The sequence below is a fragment of the Lutzomyia longipalpis genome, chromosome 4, assembly GCF_024334085.1.
Source record: "Lutzomyia longipalpis isolate SR_M1_2022 chromosome 4, ASM2433408v1".
NCBI classification, from domain to species: Eukaryota; Metazoa; Arthropoda; class Insecta; order Diptera; family Psychodidae; genus Lutzomyia; species Lutzomyia longipalpis.
Window position 1 is genome coordinate 23,012,637 of NC_074710.1, and position 19,366 is coordinate 23,032,002.

The 19,366-nt window shown below is 37.0% G+C and overlaps 2 protein-coding genes across 2 annotated transcripts in view; one reads left to right on the plus strand and one right to left on the minus strand.

Annotated features, from left to right (window-relative positions):
- Positions 1 to 19,366, plus strand: part of LOC129794966 (hemicentin-1) — a 107,313-nt gene that overhangs the window by 53,119 nt on the left and 34,828 nt on the right. The window contains exons 5-7 of the mRNA XM_055835914.1: positions 188 to 301; positions 4,226 to 4,356; positions 9,882 to 9,954. Of these exons, the coding sequence (XP_055691889.1) occupies positions 188 to 301; positions 4,226 to 4,356; positions 9,882 to 9,954 (318 nt within the window). The remainder of the gene's footprint in view (positions 1 to 187; positions 302 to 4,225; positions 4,357 to 9,881; positions 9,955 to 19,366) is intronic.
- On the minus strand, positions 11,156 to 18,564 carry LOC129794411 (fatty acid synthase-like). The gene is made up of 5 exons (XM_055835161.1): positions 18,195 to 18,564; positions 16,376 to 18,039; positions 11,989 to 16,270; positions 11,746 to 11,903; positions 11,156 to 11,680 (listed from the first exon to the last, which is right to left on the minus strand). The coding sequence occupies exons 1-5, from the start codon at positions 18,562 to 18,564 to the stop codon at positions 11,156 to 11,158; spliced, it is 6,999 nt and encodes a 2,332-aa protein (XP_055691136.1).

Genomic DNA, 19,366 nt, shown 5'->3' on the forward strand with positions numbered 1-19,366 from the left:
GTCAAGTTGGAAGCTTCCAGCATGTCCGTCTAAAGAGGTCCCCCTCCCTTTGCCCCTTTCTTGTGGGACAGGAAGCATACCTCTTCACAAACATGTTGGGATGTTTGGTTATAATTATCATGGGGTTTTCAATTGGAGGAGCCAAAAGGAGGGAATGAAATCAATGGGAGATTCCCTTTCATTTTAGTGCCACCGACTCACCTCACCGTCCTCGATGATCAGGGAGCTGCGGTTGCTGACCACACCATTGGACCCTACCGAGAACAGGCCACAATCAACATCACCTGCCTATCAAGTGGTGGTAAGTACCGCAATTCCTCTATCAAAAGGTCTCATCCTCCCCTTGGATGGACCAAACAGTGTAATCTCCATATCCAAGATTCAACTCCGTATGTTCACAAGATATATTCTCATGCACATCAGAGTTGATCATTTTCTAGATGGGAAAAATTTCATAATTTTTTAACAAAGTTAATTTTTTTTAGAATAGTTCTTTAACCCATTGTTAAGGAAATAAATTCCTATAACAAAATACACCAAGAAAACCTCGGCCTATCCGGTCGAGATTCTCTTGTGTAAGTCTGTTTTCCCTTTAAGAAAAATTGAAGGGAAGATTTTTCTCTAAGGAGGACTTAGCCTGTCAGACACGCTAGGATTGATTAAATCCACCGGTATGTCAAGTTTGACAAGGCTCCTTTTTGGAAGGAGCCTCCCGTAGCGTGATTGGGAGCTTTTGGTAGCTGCCTTTAACTCTGAGACAGTTAATTGGCCGATCTGTTTTTTACCAAGAGCGTTATTTTTGAATCTGTATAATGTTGCGATTACACGGGTGAGTTTGTTGAATTATGAGAATTTATTTAACAGCGCTCTTGTTTCTAAATTCTGCTTGGAGATTGTAACGTCTTTATCATCAAGATCTGGTGTTAAAATCGCACTCAGTGTGAATAAGGCGTTGGTGTTACGTTGTGCCTCTTTTTCCATAGTTCTTGCATGTCCAGCTTCTCCATTGATGGGCCACGCAGTTTCATCATGGCGTAGCCATCTTGGGTCTCTCCTGTTTTTGTTAAGTGAATTTATTCCTTAACACTCATAGAACTCTTTAAATTGAATGAAGTAAAAATAAGTTTTGGAGGATATTTTAAGTTAACCCTTTTAGGTCCTGGGTCAATCTAGCGAGCAGATTGAACTAAAAATAATTTTTTAGGGTTCCTTTAAGCTCAAAGAGAACATTTTTGTCAAAAAATTCCAACTCAAAAATTTTCGGTTTTTATAAAGTTTTTATAAAGAAAAATAACACTTGAGGCTTCAAAAACCACAATTATTTTCTCAATTATCCACAATTTTATTCCCGGAATTCACTAACAAAACTTCCGGACAAAATATTATATCTATTAAAAAAAGTGACGAGGATATGTAATTGCAGAAAAATCGCATCATTTTAATAGGATCCTATTTTCTAAAATAATAGAATATCAAATATCACAACTGGGTAGAATTTGAAAAGAATCTTGCTTACCTCTGGACACCTTCCATTTTTAATTTTTTTAATTACTTTAAACTGTTTTTTTTTTTAATAAAATCTCGATTTTTAATAATTTTTTTCTATAAATGTAATTTAGTTTCATAAATAATCTTGGTTTAGTGTTTTTTTTTAATATTGTTTGTTTGAAAAACCTTAGTTTTCAAGTTTTCATTTACAACTGAAGATAATTTTCACAAAATTACATCAAAATCGGATCAATTATTAGAAGTTAAGAAAATATCAGTCTTTCTGCAATTTATTACTTACCCATCTATATGTACTAAAATAAAAACAAATAAATAGAAAAATCTTTATCTTTCATCTAGAATTTGTCCATGTTGTGTGATTTTGCAACTCTGGTAAAATCCAGGCTTTAAATAGGATGTATGTAAAGTTGAAAATTCAATTCATTTGTCGAATTTTCCTCATGGGAAATTCTCCCTGCGACCCAATTGGAATAAAATTCATTCTATTTCCACAACATGAGCCAGAAGCTTCCACATAATGTTGCTTTTTATGCGCAGGAAAACACTCTGGTATACTTTTAGTGAAATTTCGATTTCTCTCCAATTTTCACCCATAATCAAATCACACACCCACTGAAAATCAGCTGAGAAATATTTTATCAGACAATGAATAAATTAAATGTAATACGGGGTGTGTTATGTGCTGTATATAGTGTGGAGATAGCGCAAAAGGGGCAGTGTGTGAAAATTCCCTTCCAGAGTGGGAGGCGAGTGAAAATTTAATTAGAATAATAAATTTTACGAAGGAAAAATTGAATATTAAAGTGATATAGCACTAAAATTCAACTTTTCCCAACTACATTGCGAAAGAAGGGACCATACGAAGAAATTTTGCATTAATTGCCAAGCAGAAATGTTCACTTTTGCAAAGAAGTAAAATTATTTATTAGGGAGATTTTCACATTTTCCACACATACTCAACTTCTTCAGCACTACGCGCCACTTTTATCTCTCCTCATATATTGTGGAACTTCTTTGAGATTGCCTTCTCTCTTTGGCTGTTTCATGCGAGAGAAAATTTGGACGAATGGAGAAAACTTCATAAATATTTAATTTGCCATAGAGTGGCAAAAATTTTACAAATTTGACTTGAAAATGAAAATTTTCTTCATTTAAGTTTTACTAATAAAATTCAAAACTACATTTTGCTGACAGTTCCACTGTTGTAGGAGCTTTTGTAATTAGTTCTTATGAGACTTTTCTTTGGCAGAAAATGTGCTTTTCTTGTATTTTAAAGAAAATGAAACAAGGGGTGTTTATCTGAGAGAAAATATTCAGATCTTCGGAAATATTCAAATGATTCGCAAAAAAGAATCAAAATTATCGGCAGATTAAGGAGCAAAAGCTTTCAAAGTAAACTGAATTCTAGTTTAAAAAATACTAAATTAAAGCCGAAAAAAGTTATTCACAATTTAGTTCTAAAGAAGCAAAAATTTAGGAGAAAAGGTTTTTGAAAGGTTCTTAATTTAAATCTAGAGAAAGCAATGAAATTATACCGATAAAAGTTTTTCAGTCCTAAAGAGGTTCAGATTAAAGAAAAAGAGCTTTGAAGAAGTTTTCTTAATTCAAGATTGAAAAGTACTAAATTCAAACTAAAAATTTTATACTGGTTCTACTAGTACTAAATAGATTCAGATTTTAGACAAATGCTTTAAAAAGTTCTACATCGAAGCCTAAGCAGTACTAAATTCAACCCTGAAAAGTACTAAATTAAATCCAAGAAAATAATAAATTAAGAACTAAAATATAGTACTAAATTTTTCAGAAGTTTTCCAGATTTTCAGTTCTAAAATCTTTCAAAATGAAAAAAAAAAATCTTATAAATCTAATAAATCCAAATCTAAAACTAAGCAGTACTAAATTCAACCCTGAAAAGTACTAAATTAATTCCAAGAAAATAATAAATTAAGACCTAAAATATAGTACTAAATTTTTTCAGAAGTTTTCCAGATTTTCAGTTATAAAAGCTTTCAAAATGAAAAAAATATATTTTAAAGCCAATAAATTCAAATTTAAAGAAAAAGAACAAATAAAGGGGTTTTTAGATGAAGGAAATGTTAGGATTTATCAATCTTCGGATGATTCGCTGAATTAAATCAAAATATTCGACAGATAAAGACCCCTTGGAATGAAAATAAGAAAATAACGAAAATAAGCTTAAATTGTTAAGAAAATATACAATTTTCCTCAAAACTGACTCACATTGATTTTGTAGCGAGTGTGAAATGCAAAGAAAATTGCTTATTGCTCATAAAATACTTGGATGATTTTCATTGGATCGGAAAGCATATGGAAATGTCGTTAAGAAAATGGAAAATGCACATCAATTTTATTCTTTTATATATTTTGCAAATCGACATTGAGTCGAAAAATAAAACTTTAACCGCATTTAAATAAACCAAAAATCATTTCATTTTATATCTCCTTTCTCAAACTATCGCAAACACATTTTATCCAAATGGAAATTTTCCAATGTTTTACTTTTTTTTTCTTTCTTTATTTCTATTTGGGTCATTCAGTTCAGAAGCGAAAGGAGCGAATTTCTTATTGATAGAATTTCTTTTCTTGCAAGAAAAAGTTTATAATACAATACTTTTCCTCCAATCTCGTCAGTGGCAATTGAGAGACATTTTCAGTTTATGTATTTTTGCATTTCTCTCTTTCTCTCTCCTTGCAGGCGTTCCACCTCCTCGTGTGTCATGGTGGAAGGAACATGCACTCCTTGATGATTCCTTCCAAGTTCTCCCGGATGGAAGTGTCAAGAATATACTCCACTTGTCGAATCTCAATCGACAGGATTTGCACAATGTAAGTATATGATGCAATATTCACAAATAAAATTGTATGTACATTGCTCTTGGCGCTCTTGGCATGTGGGTGGAATTTCCCATTGGAGGGTGGCCTTTCCAACCTCGTCAGAATAGATAGTTAATGCGGTAGGGGGAAATGTAATTTTCATTTTGTCACATTTTCGATTTTTTCGACATTAGCAAGAGTAAGATAGATTATTTTTACTCTCAAGAACTGATAGAAGCTTATACAATTAGGAATATATTTAATTCCTTTTTTTAATTTCAAAATTCAGCAGTTAATTAACGGATTTGCGTCTTTTTCTTATAAGCAAAATTTGAGAAAAAAAAAGAATGGAAAAATTGGTTCAGCTGTTTAAACCTTTCACGTTTTTTGGGTCATACACGGACCCAAATATGAAACATTTTATTTTTTCAATAATTTCATTAAATTCATGCAAAAGGATCCAAAGAACACATTCTGACTGAAAAAAGTCCTCTAAAAACATCCACAGAATAAAAATCGATTCACACAGCATTAATTCAATTGTTTTTGACCACTCTGACGATGACACGCAGAGTGTCGAAAGCTCTGGCAATTCGAATGTTTTAATTGCTGAATTACAAATCGATGCTCACCGGAAAGAGAATTTTCAAAAATTCCCCATTTTCTCAATCTATCTGCTTTGTATTCCGTTGTATTCCGCTTTAACTAATATTGTGCTTCCGTTGTGGGTATAATGGGGCCACACCACCCCTAAACAGCATTGGGGATGGGTGAGAGTGACACTAGTAATTAATAATAATACTGTGGCAGTCCACTAAAATGTATACATAAGAGAGCATTCATCTCCTATATTTTCCCGGGAAATGCCTGGGAAACTGCCAGGGGCCATATTAGGGAGAGGGATGTGGTTGAACAAGAGTATTACAGCTATTTAATAATGGGAAGCTCATGAGGAACTTTCCAGCCCAAAGTCTTGTCAACTTTTTACACCCGCACTATGGCAATGGGGTTGGCATATCCACCAAGTCTCGTATGTTTCTTTTGGCGGGAAAGTGAAGAGGGGGGTGGCGAAGGAGTTGGAGAAATATGCACAGTGGAGTTAATTAATGTCTCATCCAAAGAGAAATATTTTACTGCCACTAAATAGGGTGTCATTATGGTAATCCCATCTAAATTGAATAAGTTTTATTAACAAATTATGCAAATCCACGGGCCTATTAAAGTCTGTTTTTAGCTGTGGTTCCGTCGGGTGTTCCTCAATGGGAAAATCCTGCATCTCGCACCACTTCATTAAGAAGAATATGGGGAGAAGTGAAGAAGACGAAAAAAAAACCTCCAAAACGGCAAAACAACATCCATAATCACATGAGATTCTTTAACCATTTCTTAAGAGAAAAAAAAAGAAAGAAATTTCACCTTCTCTCGTGGTTTCCGCCATGGGATAATCATAAAGAATAACGATGGGGCGAAGGGAGACAAGATGAAGAACACAGAGGGGGGAAACATAAAAAAATCCAACTTATTCCACCGCACTGGATCAAAATTAATAAGATAAACGAAATTCCACGCGGAAGAATTTATGGGTGGAGATTCGTTTTTTTTCTTCTTTTTTTTTTGAAAAACATTGCACATGGAAATTTATTGCAGAGATTTTGCTTTTACCTTCTTTGTTGCCCATATTGAGACACATTTTAGGACATTTCCTTATCCCCCCCGAGAGTCTTAGCCGCCATGCTGCCCCATTAATTGGCCATAAGATACAACGATGGTACAATTAATTCGGAGCAAGCTCTCGGTGGGAAAGACAATTTAAATTCAAACCAAATCTCACCGCAAGGTATCAAATTGATCTCCTCTCACCTTACCAAATTAATGTAGATCTCCAGCATAAGAAATTGTCCACAAGACAAAGTTCCTCTCTTCTCACCGATAAAGAACTTTAGCAACTTTTTGGTATTTTTCATTTACTTTTCGGAAGATTTTTAAGTATTTTTAGGAATTTATTGGATGGACGAGGTAAATTGTCGCTTCGCTCCAATTTTCCTCGCCCCGCTTCGCGGGGGGTTTTGCGCTTCGCGCAAATTTTAGAGAGAAAAAAATTGTGATAATTTATACGTAGATTGGGGTTACTCATCAACCCCAAAAAAATTGCAAAGAGAAGAAATCATTTTCATACAACATTTCGGGCGCCAAATTCAAAAATTCGCGAAAAATGCATGAGAGTTATATGGGGGCTACCTGAAGGGGGGCTTTGGGGGGAAAATGGATACGGCCACTCGAAAGCGCCTGATATAAGGAGCCTCTGTACCAAATTTCATCACGATCGGTCAAACGGTGTAGATTTGTATAGCTGTACAGACACGAAGATTACCAACAAACAGACCTTTCTTTATTATATTGATTATTGAGAAAAGAAAAGCAAATAATTCTCCAAATATTGGCGAATAATTCAAATATTTCAGAGAAATTAAATATTGATGAATTATCCGTATATAGTCAAATAATCAAAAGATTGCCGAAAAATCGCTATTTCAGCTGTATAGGTAATCGAGGGAGAATTACCTACTCAAAAAAATGCAAAATGACGTCCCTTTTGTATATTTTCAATGTATTAAACATTTGCGCAAATGTTTCTTAGTTAATTTTTTTTGGCAAATTCAGCGAAGAGTTCTGGTAAATCACCGAGGTGATGAGAGTAGAATCATGAGGCTGAAGGTTGAGGTTACTGAGGGAGTTGTTGCTAAGTCCCCATGAGGCGCCCACTAGGTCAGAGTGACACAAAAGTAAGATCTATCCAAAAATGCGGCTTCAGTACTCGATTTTTTTTAATAAAGCATAATTTTCTATTCATATAACCACCCCCTGTTCTCCCTAACTAATAAGACTTTATTTTTTTCAATACAAAAAAAAACAACTAAACGGATTGAGATTCAAGTGTGGCTGTTAAGGCTCTTCTGGGATTCTTCTATCCACCAGAGTGCCAGGGATCAAGTGACGCATGGCTCATGGAGGGCGTTCTTGTATCCCATTGTAAAGGAAATAAAAAAAAAACGAAGAAGAGTGACTTTATGAAAATTCCTCCAAAACAACCTTCACGCCACGATTTAATGGGTCGACATTGTAATTTAAATCAGATGGCGGGAGGAAGATTACAATTTTTAATGAATGTGATTTGTCTCGTGGGATTTCTCGTGCATTATAGCCACATCTCTCTCGCCCCAGTCTTTTTTATTTATTATCCCAAGACGGAATGGGACAAATCAAAATCCACACTGAGGACTCCCTTTTGAGGCTGTGGCGTACAATGAGTTCCTTCCACGGCGGGATATCACAAATTTGTCTTTTTCGGGTGGTTTCCCATTGAATTGAGTGTCTCATTAAAAATTTTCTTCTTCTTCTCACAGAGAAAATATGTCCTAACGCTTCGTTTTACTTAGATGCGTGCGAGTTCTTGAATTTAAGCTCCCCCTACGCTGTGAAGGCAGTACGAGTGGAAATTTTCATTATTTTAATTCCACAATATTTTTATTGCGCCCAGATAAGGGTTTTCTCCCATGCTTGCCACACCAAACCCACCAAGATTAAGATGGGGGCATCTGTGGGAGAAATATACGCATCGTATAATTCGGAGATGTTTGGTGTGAGATGGTGAAATATATATTTTTTTAAAGAGAAAATTATTAGGCTTGCTGGCATGGCCCTTCATTTTTTATTACCCAACCGCAAGACTGCAAAAAAATAAGAAATTGCAGAGTCAGGAAAAGCTTCAAGGAAAATTCGCGTGGAAGATTGGTAGCTTCCTGGATGCTTCTCATTTTAAATCATAATATACATACATAGTAATCTAGAGTTATCTATTCCAGTCAATTCGACAATCCTCAACACAACAAAGTATCTCCATCTCTCTCTCTTAAAGTTTACAAATATTTAAGCAATAAATCCCCGCGATAATTGCCCACATCAATCAATGTTCTAAATCGTCTAAGCTTAGCAAGTGCATTCGATGGGGCTTAGCTGCAAAAGCTCCAAAAGCTCCCAATTGCGATAAGACCCCCAATAAATTTTCCCCACATTTATGTATACCTACTAAATACACAAATCCAATATAAAATGCGCCAATGCTACCTCCGCGCGCGTGGATTGAGAAATAAAGATAGGAGGAGACATTTATTTGCTTGTGTGCATCGACGGGCCAAAATATAAAAATCCAATTGACTGATTTTATGGGACTTTTGTAATCATCAGCAAAAATCACGAGACATTCCCAGATAATCTCCCCGCCCATCAACAATTTTCTCATTAAAAATTTTATTGGTAACTCGGGCGGGGGATGGAGTTCTCTTTTTTTTATGGGGTATACCCCCATCATGATGAGAAAAAGGAGTTGAGAAAAAAAGTGTCGTCGCAATTTAATGGTACCAATTTTGTGGAAATAATGGGTAGACCAATAAATTTTTTTTCTTTAGTAGTGCTGTCTCAAGAAATTATTTACAATGTTTGTCAAATTTGGCTTGTTTTAAAAAAAAATGAGGTTTGTTTTGGAATATGTCAGTGCAACAGTGGAGTAATCAGGGAAGGTATTTTGGTATCTAAATTCCCTAAATATTCATATCATACAGTTCAAGATTTAGAGAATTTAGAATTATAGGTAAAAAGGAATTATTTTTATCAAAAATACGTTAAAAAATTTAAAAGAATCAAACTTATGTCAATTGTTAGAATAAAAAATCTCAAATCTTAGAAAAGAGAAATTAATCGTTAAAAAAGATTTTATAAAATCTTTATAAATTTTAAAACGTTAGAAAAACGTCAAACGTTAGAAAGAAGAAATTAAAATAAATGAAACAATCGGGACCTCTTTAGCTACGTCACTGATATATCGTGGAAATCAGGAAGATTTTTTCATCAATAACTTATAGATGAATATTGGTCAAGCTGTTTAGCCAATAAGTCTGCTTAAAAAGTCCACTGTATTCCTTTTTTTTAACTGAAGAAGATCTTAACTGATTAAAAAAAATAAATTAAAAGTCTGGCAAAGCGCAACAACTCTGAAGAATATCAAAAAAATCAAAAATTAGAAATTATTCGTCAATATTCGGAAAAGCGAGAAATATTCGGCAAGAAATATTTTAAAAAAATTCACAGATAAATGCCCCTTAAAACTAAATATTCCGTATAGTCCCGTCCTCCTGCCGCGGGCATTCTGTCGCATACTTAACGACATACCCACTTAGGAGAGACCGATGAAGGGAAGAAATACAGAAGAAGAAGAAAAAACACACGCGCCGAAGAAAGCCAGAAATTCTGGAGGCAATAAAGACAAAATGATGTGACCAAAGAGTGGATTACAATACGACGAAGAAGTCCCAAAAAGGGAGAGAGCGACAATCACAGATCTGTGTGATTGAAGTTAAATGTACCGGAATTACTCGCGGTGCATCCTCCTCGTTTGTTGTCTCCCTCCACGGTCATCCTTGCCGATATATAATGGTATACCTAACCTATAGAAAGACTTATAATCTCTGTCTTATTTCCAGATTTACACCTGCCAAGCGACAAACGGCCATGTGGTACCTCCACTGTCGACCTATGTGAAATTGGAGCTCAAACGTAAGTTATGCTTCCTGCCAATATTTTATTCTGCACACTGAGAAAATGCATTGCTCACACCTTCGAATCCACTCAATTTCCTCATTCATAACCCCTTTAGATTTTAGAGTATCCCAAGACCTTTTCGTTGTATGTCTAACCGGAAATTAAATCGGTTATTTATGGAAATTTATCATAAGAACTTCCAAACAATTGTGAAAATAAAATAAGTTAAGTTTCCTTATTAAGGATTTTCAATTTTGAAGATTAAATGAGATGCAACCATTAAAAAAGAAATAAAATAATATTTGAATTTAGCGCGCACTCGAAGTGGTGAATTCGAGTGGGGAAAATAAAGAATGTGGGGAAAAAGAAGGAATGATTTGGCGGCAAAAATGACAGATCGGATTTGGAAGGCAAAGTGAACGGATGCAAACGTGCATGCTCCGTTATAAAGTGTAATTTATCGCGTAAAATATGGAAATTTCGCGAACAGTCATCTTTAGACTCTTAACTGTTGTAAAAAAAATTGTTAAAACGTAAAGAAGTGTCTTTAATTCCATTGAATAATTAGTATATAATTGAAAAATTAAGGAATAACGAGTAAAGAAAATTTGTCGAAAAGCTATAAAATGGAGAACTTATGAAAATGACCACCACAATCATTAGCCAAAGATGAGGGCGCTGTTTGTCAATTTTATAGCAATTTGAGGCAGATCTTCATCTAATAAATCCACCAACTTCTTAGTTTTATTAAACTTAAAATTTTGAATTTTCCATAAAAAACATTTTGGAACATTTTTTTTCATTAGTTCTAGTCCTGTTTTTAACTTTTTTAACTTGCAATTCCCAACTAACTATTCAATCTTATCAACTATAGTTTGTATAATTTCTGCAACTCGTCGTGCAGATTCTCCCATGATGAATGTACGATGATCTCCGTTAACAACGTGAACTTTAACTTCTCCTTCACAAAACTGAAAATAATTTGATTTTTTTTTTGTTAAATTTGAAGGAATTAAAAATTAAAGTTCCAACCTACCTCACGTAACTCGTAGTCTTCCGAGATCTTGAAATCCTTTAATGAAGATCTGACGAGAGTTACATCAGATCTTATTTTCCCACTTACTCGATAACTTTCAGAAATATGTATCTTCTTGCCCATTGCAAATGCTGCAGATCGAATCTTGAGGGAAATGAAGATTAGTTTAAACTCAGATCCTTACTTAACATAAGTTAGGTCCTGGCTTACCAGTTCATGATTGTGCTGCGTAGCCTTGTGAACTAGTTCAATGTATTTTCTGAGTTTATCCTCTATCGTGGAAAGACCATCTAATTCTTTCATAACAGCCAATCCATTCTGGAGTCCAACAAGCCTCGTTGCAAAGTGCGCCAAGAAGAGCTCTTCAGCTTCAGTCTTGGTTCCAATGATTGATAAACGTTTCTGCTGAAACTGCATGTTCACATGTTGTGGTGAACCATCCAGCAGAATCACACTGACTGCTTCCTTAAACTCAGTCTCCAACTGCTTTGCCATTTCACAGGCAATAACCGTTCCGTAGGAGTATCCTGCAATTATATACGGACCCTTACTCTGAACTGTCTTCATTTGGCTGATGTAGAATTTGGCAATTTCCTGGATTGATTCTTGAGGAACATTTTCGGTGCATTGAAGTCCCCAAACTGGGCAATTCAGCTTAGCTGCTAATGGCTTTAGAGCATCAACAAAGCCTTCAATTGCATGGATCTAAAATAATAAATTGAAGAATTCTTAATTGATGTATTTTGGTCAGAGGAAACAATTCCTCTTACCACAAATAGTGGTCTCTGTTGAGTATTCTCAGCAGCATTTGACGGCAAACGCACTAAAACTTCCTTTGGAATTAAATTCTTAGTGAACTCATCTTTTGTGACTGATTCAGTTTCAACACTGATCTCTTCACTGATAGATGTCGTCTTAGCTTTCCTGTCTATATATGTTAACAAGAGAAATTTTTTTGTAAGAATCAATCAACATAGACAAGTGAGGACAGATCTCAGAAATCAAGCTCTTACCATACTCCAGTAATTTCCCAAAAGTAAGCTGCTTAATTTCTTGCACGTTTAATACCAAATCGTAGTTCCTCTCGAGTGTTTGCTTTATTTCCGTCCCCATGAGTGAGTCTAATCCCAGATCAGTGAGAGATAATCCGTTGGGAACCTTTTCAATGTTTCTGATGCCAAGGATATTCGCGACGCAGGCAGCAATACTCAATTGTCCAGCACTGTCAACCTTCCTCTTTTCCGCCACAACCATTGATGCAAGAACAGGATGAGGTTGTTGCATAAAGAGATCCATTGTCTGTAGGCATGAAGACATTCTCTGAGGCAGTGTGCCTCCAATATTCGTATTATTGTCACCTAGGTGTTCAATTACTAAGCCTGTATCACCAACAGCTCCCCACTGAATAGCAGTGCCAGGATAACCTGCTGCTTGACGGGCTTCGCATATCCTCTCCATTGCCGAATTAGCCATTCCGTAATTCGTTTGAGCAATATTCCCGCGTCCACATGAAACACTTGAGAAGCAGATGAAGTAGTCCAGGTAAGGGCAGAGTGAACGTGAAGCAGCGTCAAGACACTTCGTTGCGTTAATTTTGGGCAGGCATACTTTTTGGAAGTTTGCTTCCTGCTGATCATCAAAGAAAGCATCATGCAGTACAGCAGCTAAATTAAAGATTCCACCCACAGGACCAATATTGAGGGCTTCCTTAAGTAATTGTTCTGCTCCTTCTTTAGTTGTTACATCATTCTTGTCTATTACGAAATTGACACCTTTCTTACGTCTCTCCATCAAGGATTGGTAGCCTGTCTGGATCCCATTGCGAGATAAAGCTACAATATTTTTCGCTCCTCGGGAAATTAGCCAATTAATCAGTTCAAGGCCTAGCCCACCCAGTCCACCGACAACTACATAAATCTTCTCTGAGTACATGTACGTTCGTGGCATAGCAGGGATAAGGTTAGGAGCAGGAATAAGTTGCTTCTCTTTTTCTTCGTCTCGTATTTTGAGGACAACTTTGCCAATGTGCTTGCCGCTCGCCATGTAACGAAAAGCTTCCTCTACTTGCTCCTTACCGAATACAGTCATGGGAAGTGGTCGAACAGCTCCACTCTCAATACCGTCACGTATGAGCTCTGCAATCTTGGAAACAGTTTCAACATCTCTATTACTAAAAAGATGATCTAAGAAAATTCCATGGAAACTGCTATTCTTTAGAAAGACAGACATTCCTAAGGCTGTGTTATTGCTCAAATCAAATTTTCCAATCTCAATGAATCTCCCATTTAAACCAAGACACCTCACCGAAGCTTTAAGTTTGTCATCAGCCAGGGAATTCAGAACTAGATCTACGCCCTTTCCTTGAGTCTCACGCATAATCATCTGTTCAAAGGAACAATCACGAGAATTTCCAATGTGACGATCCGTTAACTGTGGGAAAGTTTTCTTGAGGAAATCCCTCTTTTGCTGACTCCCAACTGTCGTGTAAACTGTTAAACCCATTTTGAGAGCTACCGAAATAGCAGCTATACCAACACCACCTGATCCAGCATGAATAAGAATAGATTCTCCTTCTTTCATCTTCCCCCGCATCACAAGCCCATAGAATACAGTACCATATGCAATGGGGATTGTTGCTGCTTCCTCAAGAGTCCAGGAATCAGGGATGGGTAATGTCAAAAACTTCATAGTAACACATGTTGTGGCAAGAGCTTTTGCAGGCATCATTCCCATTATACGATTTCCCTTTGAATCACGCCCAGAGAATTCCATCCCAAGGACACAATCATCATGTGCCACTGGCATTATGTCGACAGAAAGCTTTCCAGTACTTAGCATAACGTCGCGGAAGTTTAGTGATGCATAATAAACGGTACATAACTCATTAAGTGAATCATTAAGATCCGGACAATTGAGATTGAATGGTCCCTCAATCCACTTGAAGCTGGATAGATTACCTTTGATCAGGTTATTCACATAGGCATGTTCCACTAGTCGTGTCTGCCCTTCGCAATCCAGCTTCAGATGTCGAAAAGTACCCCAAGAACCATCCTTAAGGACATTTATGATGAGATTCTTGGAAATCTGATTCATGTATAAGGGATTAGAGGTAGAGAATGTTGGAGCATCGGTGTCCTGTATGAAGAAGAGTCTTGCGGTTTTGCCACCTCCTTCATTCTTGATGCAATTCATTAAGCCTACAGCTCCAAATAGCTCTTCGCCTTGGCATACAATATACACCAACTTGTTTTCAGCCTCAGCTGTACGAAGGGCCAACTTCAAATCTTCCAACCAGTTAAAATTCTTCTCAGTTAAATTAACTACCTGAATATTCTTAGAGCTGATGTCAAATACAGGACGAAGAAGGAGATACTTTCTATTTGAGGAAACTTGCGATGAAACTAATACCAATCCAAGCTTGTCAAAGAGTGTTGTATCAGAAATCTCCTTGATCGGTTCTTCAAGCAGAATGAAACCATCTTCTTTGATGGACTCCTTGAGATTTCTCAATAACAATTCAGCTTTAAGGTGCTCACAAATATCCTTAGCAATGTATAGGTGACAACCGGATTCCACAGCTCCATCTGAAATATCCTTTACAACAAGACGAATTTCAGCATCATTCGTCATCTGCTCCAACTCAGGAGTACTTTCTGCCACTACAACTGCTGCACTGTTTCCCAAAGCTGGTTCATTCTCAATTATCTGCTTTACAGATGGACTCAGTAAAAAATCAGATGTCGTGTCAAGAAGAACTTCAGACGTCTTTATCTTTAGCGCTCCTTTACAGTTTTCAATTGCAAGTTGCACAGCACTTGTAACAGCGTATTGCTTTGCCGTATCCAATTTTTCAGATAACACGCATCTGTTGAAATTCGGTACAAAGATGTACTTTTCCAATAGAGGTGGAGCATGGGAGTTTTGACGTTTTGGAGCTAAGGATGTACTCACACCCCTTATTTCTATTCCTCCACTTTTGATAACATTTATATCTTTGTATACATGTACAGGAAAGATTGTCTTATCTCTTTCATCTGTGCAGTACTGAACTGCTAATTCTAGATGCTTCTCTGGATTAATGACAACTCTATCAAAATGCTTTGGAAGGTACAATTCACGAAATTCTGTATTGATAATAGCAAATTGAAGCATCGTATCCATGAAAGGCACCCAATTCTCATCAATCCACTCCAGTTTTCCCGTGTTTACATCTGGATCAGTCTGTACAATACTACGAAATCTTCCGTTGTAGTCGTAACCACGGATGCGCAACTCTTTGTATATATCATTTGCATTCAGTGGTAAACCATTTTTAGACTCTGTAAGTGGATCCAGTTGTAATAATTCTTCCTCAATATTCTCCGTAGTACGAATAGATCCTGATACAACAACAGAACCTCCTTCAGAAATTTCGAACTTTCCAGTCCCATCAAACATATTGACGCCAAGCTTGACGGATCCATTTGTAGGCAGAATTGTTGCACGATGATACGTAACGTCTTCAAAGATAACAGGCAAGCGATCGTAGGTAGTTCCACGTGTATTTGCAAACTGTTTCCAGGCTAACATGATGTATCCTGTAGCAGGATACAAAACTCGACCATCTATGGTGTGTCCTGCCAAGAAAGCATCTTCCTCATTGTTGAGATTAATTTCCACAACTGTTTCTCCAGAAGAAGTGGTTGCTTTATTGAAAAAAACCCCCGCAAATGGTACTTCAAACTTTTGTGAGTGATCCCATTTAATCTTGGAACTGAGCATCGGTGTACCACGTCCTACGGGGAAGGATACCGGAGGGAAGAGCTTTTTAACAACTGGCTGTGCTCCAGCTGAGTAGAGTTTTCCAATGTTGCTCAGGAGAAATTGCATATTTTTTTCATGATTGCGCTTTACGAGGCTAATATTTTTGACATCTGGCCCAAGGGATCGCCGCAAAATAGCCTGAAGGAGCCCATGAGGAGCTACTTCAATGCAAATTGCATTTTTTGGAATATGCTGAACGGCTTCATGGAAGTAAACTGGTGACAGGAGATTGTTAACGTGATAGTCTGCAGAACTCTTCTTACTCAGTGATGAATTCCATTCGACTTCAGGAATACTTGAGCTTATCCATTTATCAGTACGATCCATTGGATTCGGGATAATCTTATCAAGAGACTTTTTGAGTAATGGACCTGCATCTGCTATGTACTTGCTGTGAAAGGCCCTGCCTGATACGTTAACAGTTTTAGCGAATATTCCTTCGTTCTTCAGAGTTTCTACGAATTTGTTAACCGAATCTGTAGGTCCAGATATCTAAAAAAAAAAAAAACCAAGAAGGGTAAGAACAGATTACACTGGATGGAAGAAGCTGAGGTCTGAGCTAATGATCTGAGGTTAAAATGTAAGGAGTAAACTTACCGTGACATTGTCCGCGCTGTTATTGCAAGCAGGTAGAATATCGTCAGGCAGACGTCTCAAACATTCTTCCCAGGACAATCCCACAGATGCCATCATTCCAGAAATTAATTCCGTATCCACAATGCATCTTCCTCGAGAATACGAAGCAAGAATTGTTTGTTTTAATGTGAGACCTCCATCAGCATAAGCACAACCCAACTCTCCAAGTGAATGACCGACAAACCCATCAGGAATGATCTCAAGATGTGTCAAAACATCCGTAAGAGCAATTTGCATTGCGGTGATTGAAATAAAATTATGCAAAATATCAAAGCTAGATTCATCCATGTTAGTCATTACGTCGATGAGATCAATGCCTTCGGGACGTAGAGCATCAGCGCAGCGATAAATGCTGTTCCGGAAGATGTCGATCTGCATCAGTTCCTTCGCCATGTGGGCCCACTGTGAACCCATTCCTGAATACACGTACCACACTGGACGCTTTTCCTCAGACAGTTCCATAATATCAGACAGAATTTCATCTTTGCTAACAACAGCGTAGCCTCGGAAGTTGTGCAGAGGAATGTTTTTTCTGTGAACTTCATGGATCAGAGCAAAGTACTCCTCATCTTCTGCGTGAATTTCAATGTCTTTCAGAAGAGTCTCCACAGCTTCAACAGTACGGCCTGATACAACAGCCAGACGTGGGAGTTCATTAACAGGACTGATGTTCTTAATCTTTGGATTAGATTTCAGAATGACGTGGACGTTCACGCCACCAAATCCAAAGTTATTCAGGGAAATGACTCCACCATTCCACGGAGTGTTCTCGACTAAGACTTTCATGCGTCCATCGAGTAGACCATGAATTTTGGGATTTGGATTTTTGAAGTGAAGATTCGCAGGGATGATACCCTCTTCCATCGCAATTAACATCTTTGCAACCGAACATATACCAGATGCTGGCTCTGAGTGTCCCATATTGGACTTAAGTGATCCAATGGGAAGCGGCGTCTTGCGATCCTTGCAGAAAATATCACAAACTACATTCACTTCTTCTGGATCTCCAACAATAGTTCCCGTTCCATGAGCTTCAACATAGACAATTTCTAGGGGATTGAGTTTAATTTCCTGAAATGTTTCCTCAATTAGTCTTTTTTGCATTGGACCACTGGGATAGGTTATCCCTTGCTCCTTGGCGCCATCTGTATTTGTTCTTATATTGAGGATTGTTGAATAAACTCTACGAGCATCTTTAGTCTTCTGTAGGAGCATCACAACGCACGCATCTGCCCTCACATACCCATTTCCACTCTCATCAAAAACTCGAGAATTCCCATCAGGACTCAACATTCTGAGGTTAAAGAATTGCTTCGTTACAGTGGGTCTTAGAACTAGATTAGCTCCAGCAACTACGGCTGCATCGCAGTGTCCATTTCGAATGTCTGCAAAAGCCTGTCTCATTGCATAGAGAGAACCAGAGCATGCTGTATCAACGGTATGACTAGGTCCTCGCAAATCAAATGTATACGAGAGTCGATTTGCAAACATGTTTCGTATACTGCCCAGTAGTCCGTAGTCATTAACCAAATGGGGAAACTTATTCAAATATTGTTCTTGCTCTGATCCTGAAATACCAACGTATACACCAGTACGAGATCCTCGGAAATCCCTGGGGTTGTATCCTAAAAAATTGAATTATTTGTACTAGCCTGTTGCGGGTCTATCTGAAGTAGTCCAGCCACGTTCTAGATATCATCAGTCTTCAGAGAGTTTAGAAGTCTGAAGTCTAGTTGAAGCCTTAACTCCAAAGCTGCTAACAGTTATTAGTCTTTCTTACCTGCATCAACAAAAGCTTCATGAGTAGCCTCAAGAAGCATCCGAATAAGAGGATCCATCGCTTCTGCTTGCTTCTGGTGTACGCCAAAGAAGATATGATCAAAGTTTGCCACATCTTCCTCTTTCATTTTTGCCGTACGCGAAGGTACACCAAGCATACCTCTAGGCCAACGACGTTCTTCATCATTAATCAAATCAACACCACTGTAGAGGTTATTTTTGAACTCCTCAATGTTGGAACTCTCAGGTAAACGACCCGAGAAGCCAGATATGACGATTTCCCCGGAATAATTCCCGAATTCCAGATCTCCAGAGTCGTCATGTCCGTTAACATGGACGTTATAGTCGAATTTACTAAATTCCGTCGGCATCTTATGCTCAATTTATATGGGTTTTGAATGCAGAAATATCTTTTCACACTTTAGAACCTATTTACTGGAAAAAATCTTTTCTAAACACATAAACTGTTGAAGGCCTAACAAACGATTTCACAGAACAATTAATTTTAGAAGAATATTTTTACATTAACACCATTTAGCAATTCTCTAGAAGAGAAATTCAATGTTCATTCCAGAAAAATGGTTGCAACTGCAGAATATTTTAAGAAAACTATATAATCCACTGGACCTTAACTTTCTAATTTCACACCAAAGCATCACAAAAGACTGCGCTTTAGAACTCATTCATTGGAGCTTTTATAGCAAGTTATCTTTACAAACAACACTTCGAAAAACATTTATTTATATCAAAGTCCAATCATAAAATTATTCTTATATTTAGGTAGTACAAGCTCGCATTTGAATTGTGGAGTTTTATTGTACTCGCTGATTTTAGGGACTATACATTTTCACTTTATTATGATTTTTAAGGGAAAAAATCGTCATTTATTTATTTTTCTACGAATTATTTTTAAGGATTGCCTCATAACCAATCTAATTTTGTAAACGTTTAATTAATTTTAAGAGAATTCACAAAAAAAAATGCTTATAGCTTTATTTGTCATTTCGAGGGTTTGCTTTTCCCCTTTCGTCAGGCAATGAAATTCAATTGAACACAGTAATTTAGAAATACATTACTATTCCGAACAGAACCATAGAGTACAAGGCAATAAAACAAACCTAACAATCTAATAAATCAGGTCTATATATCCCTAAAAGTTTACTCCAAAAATTT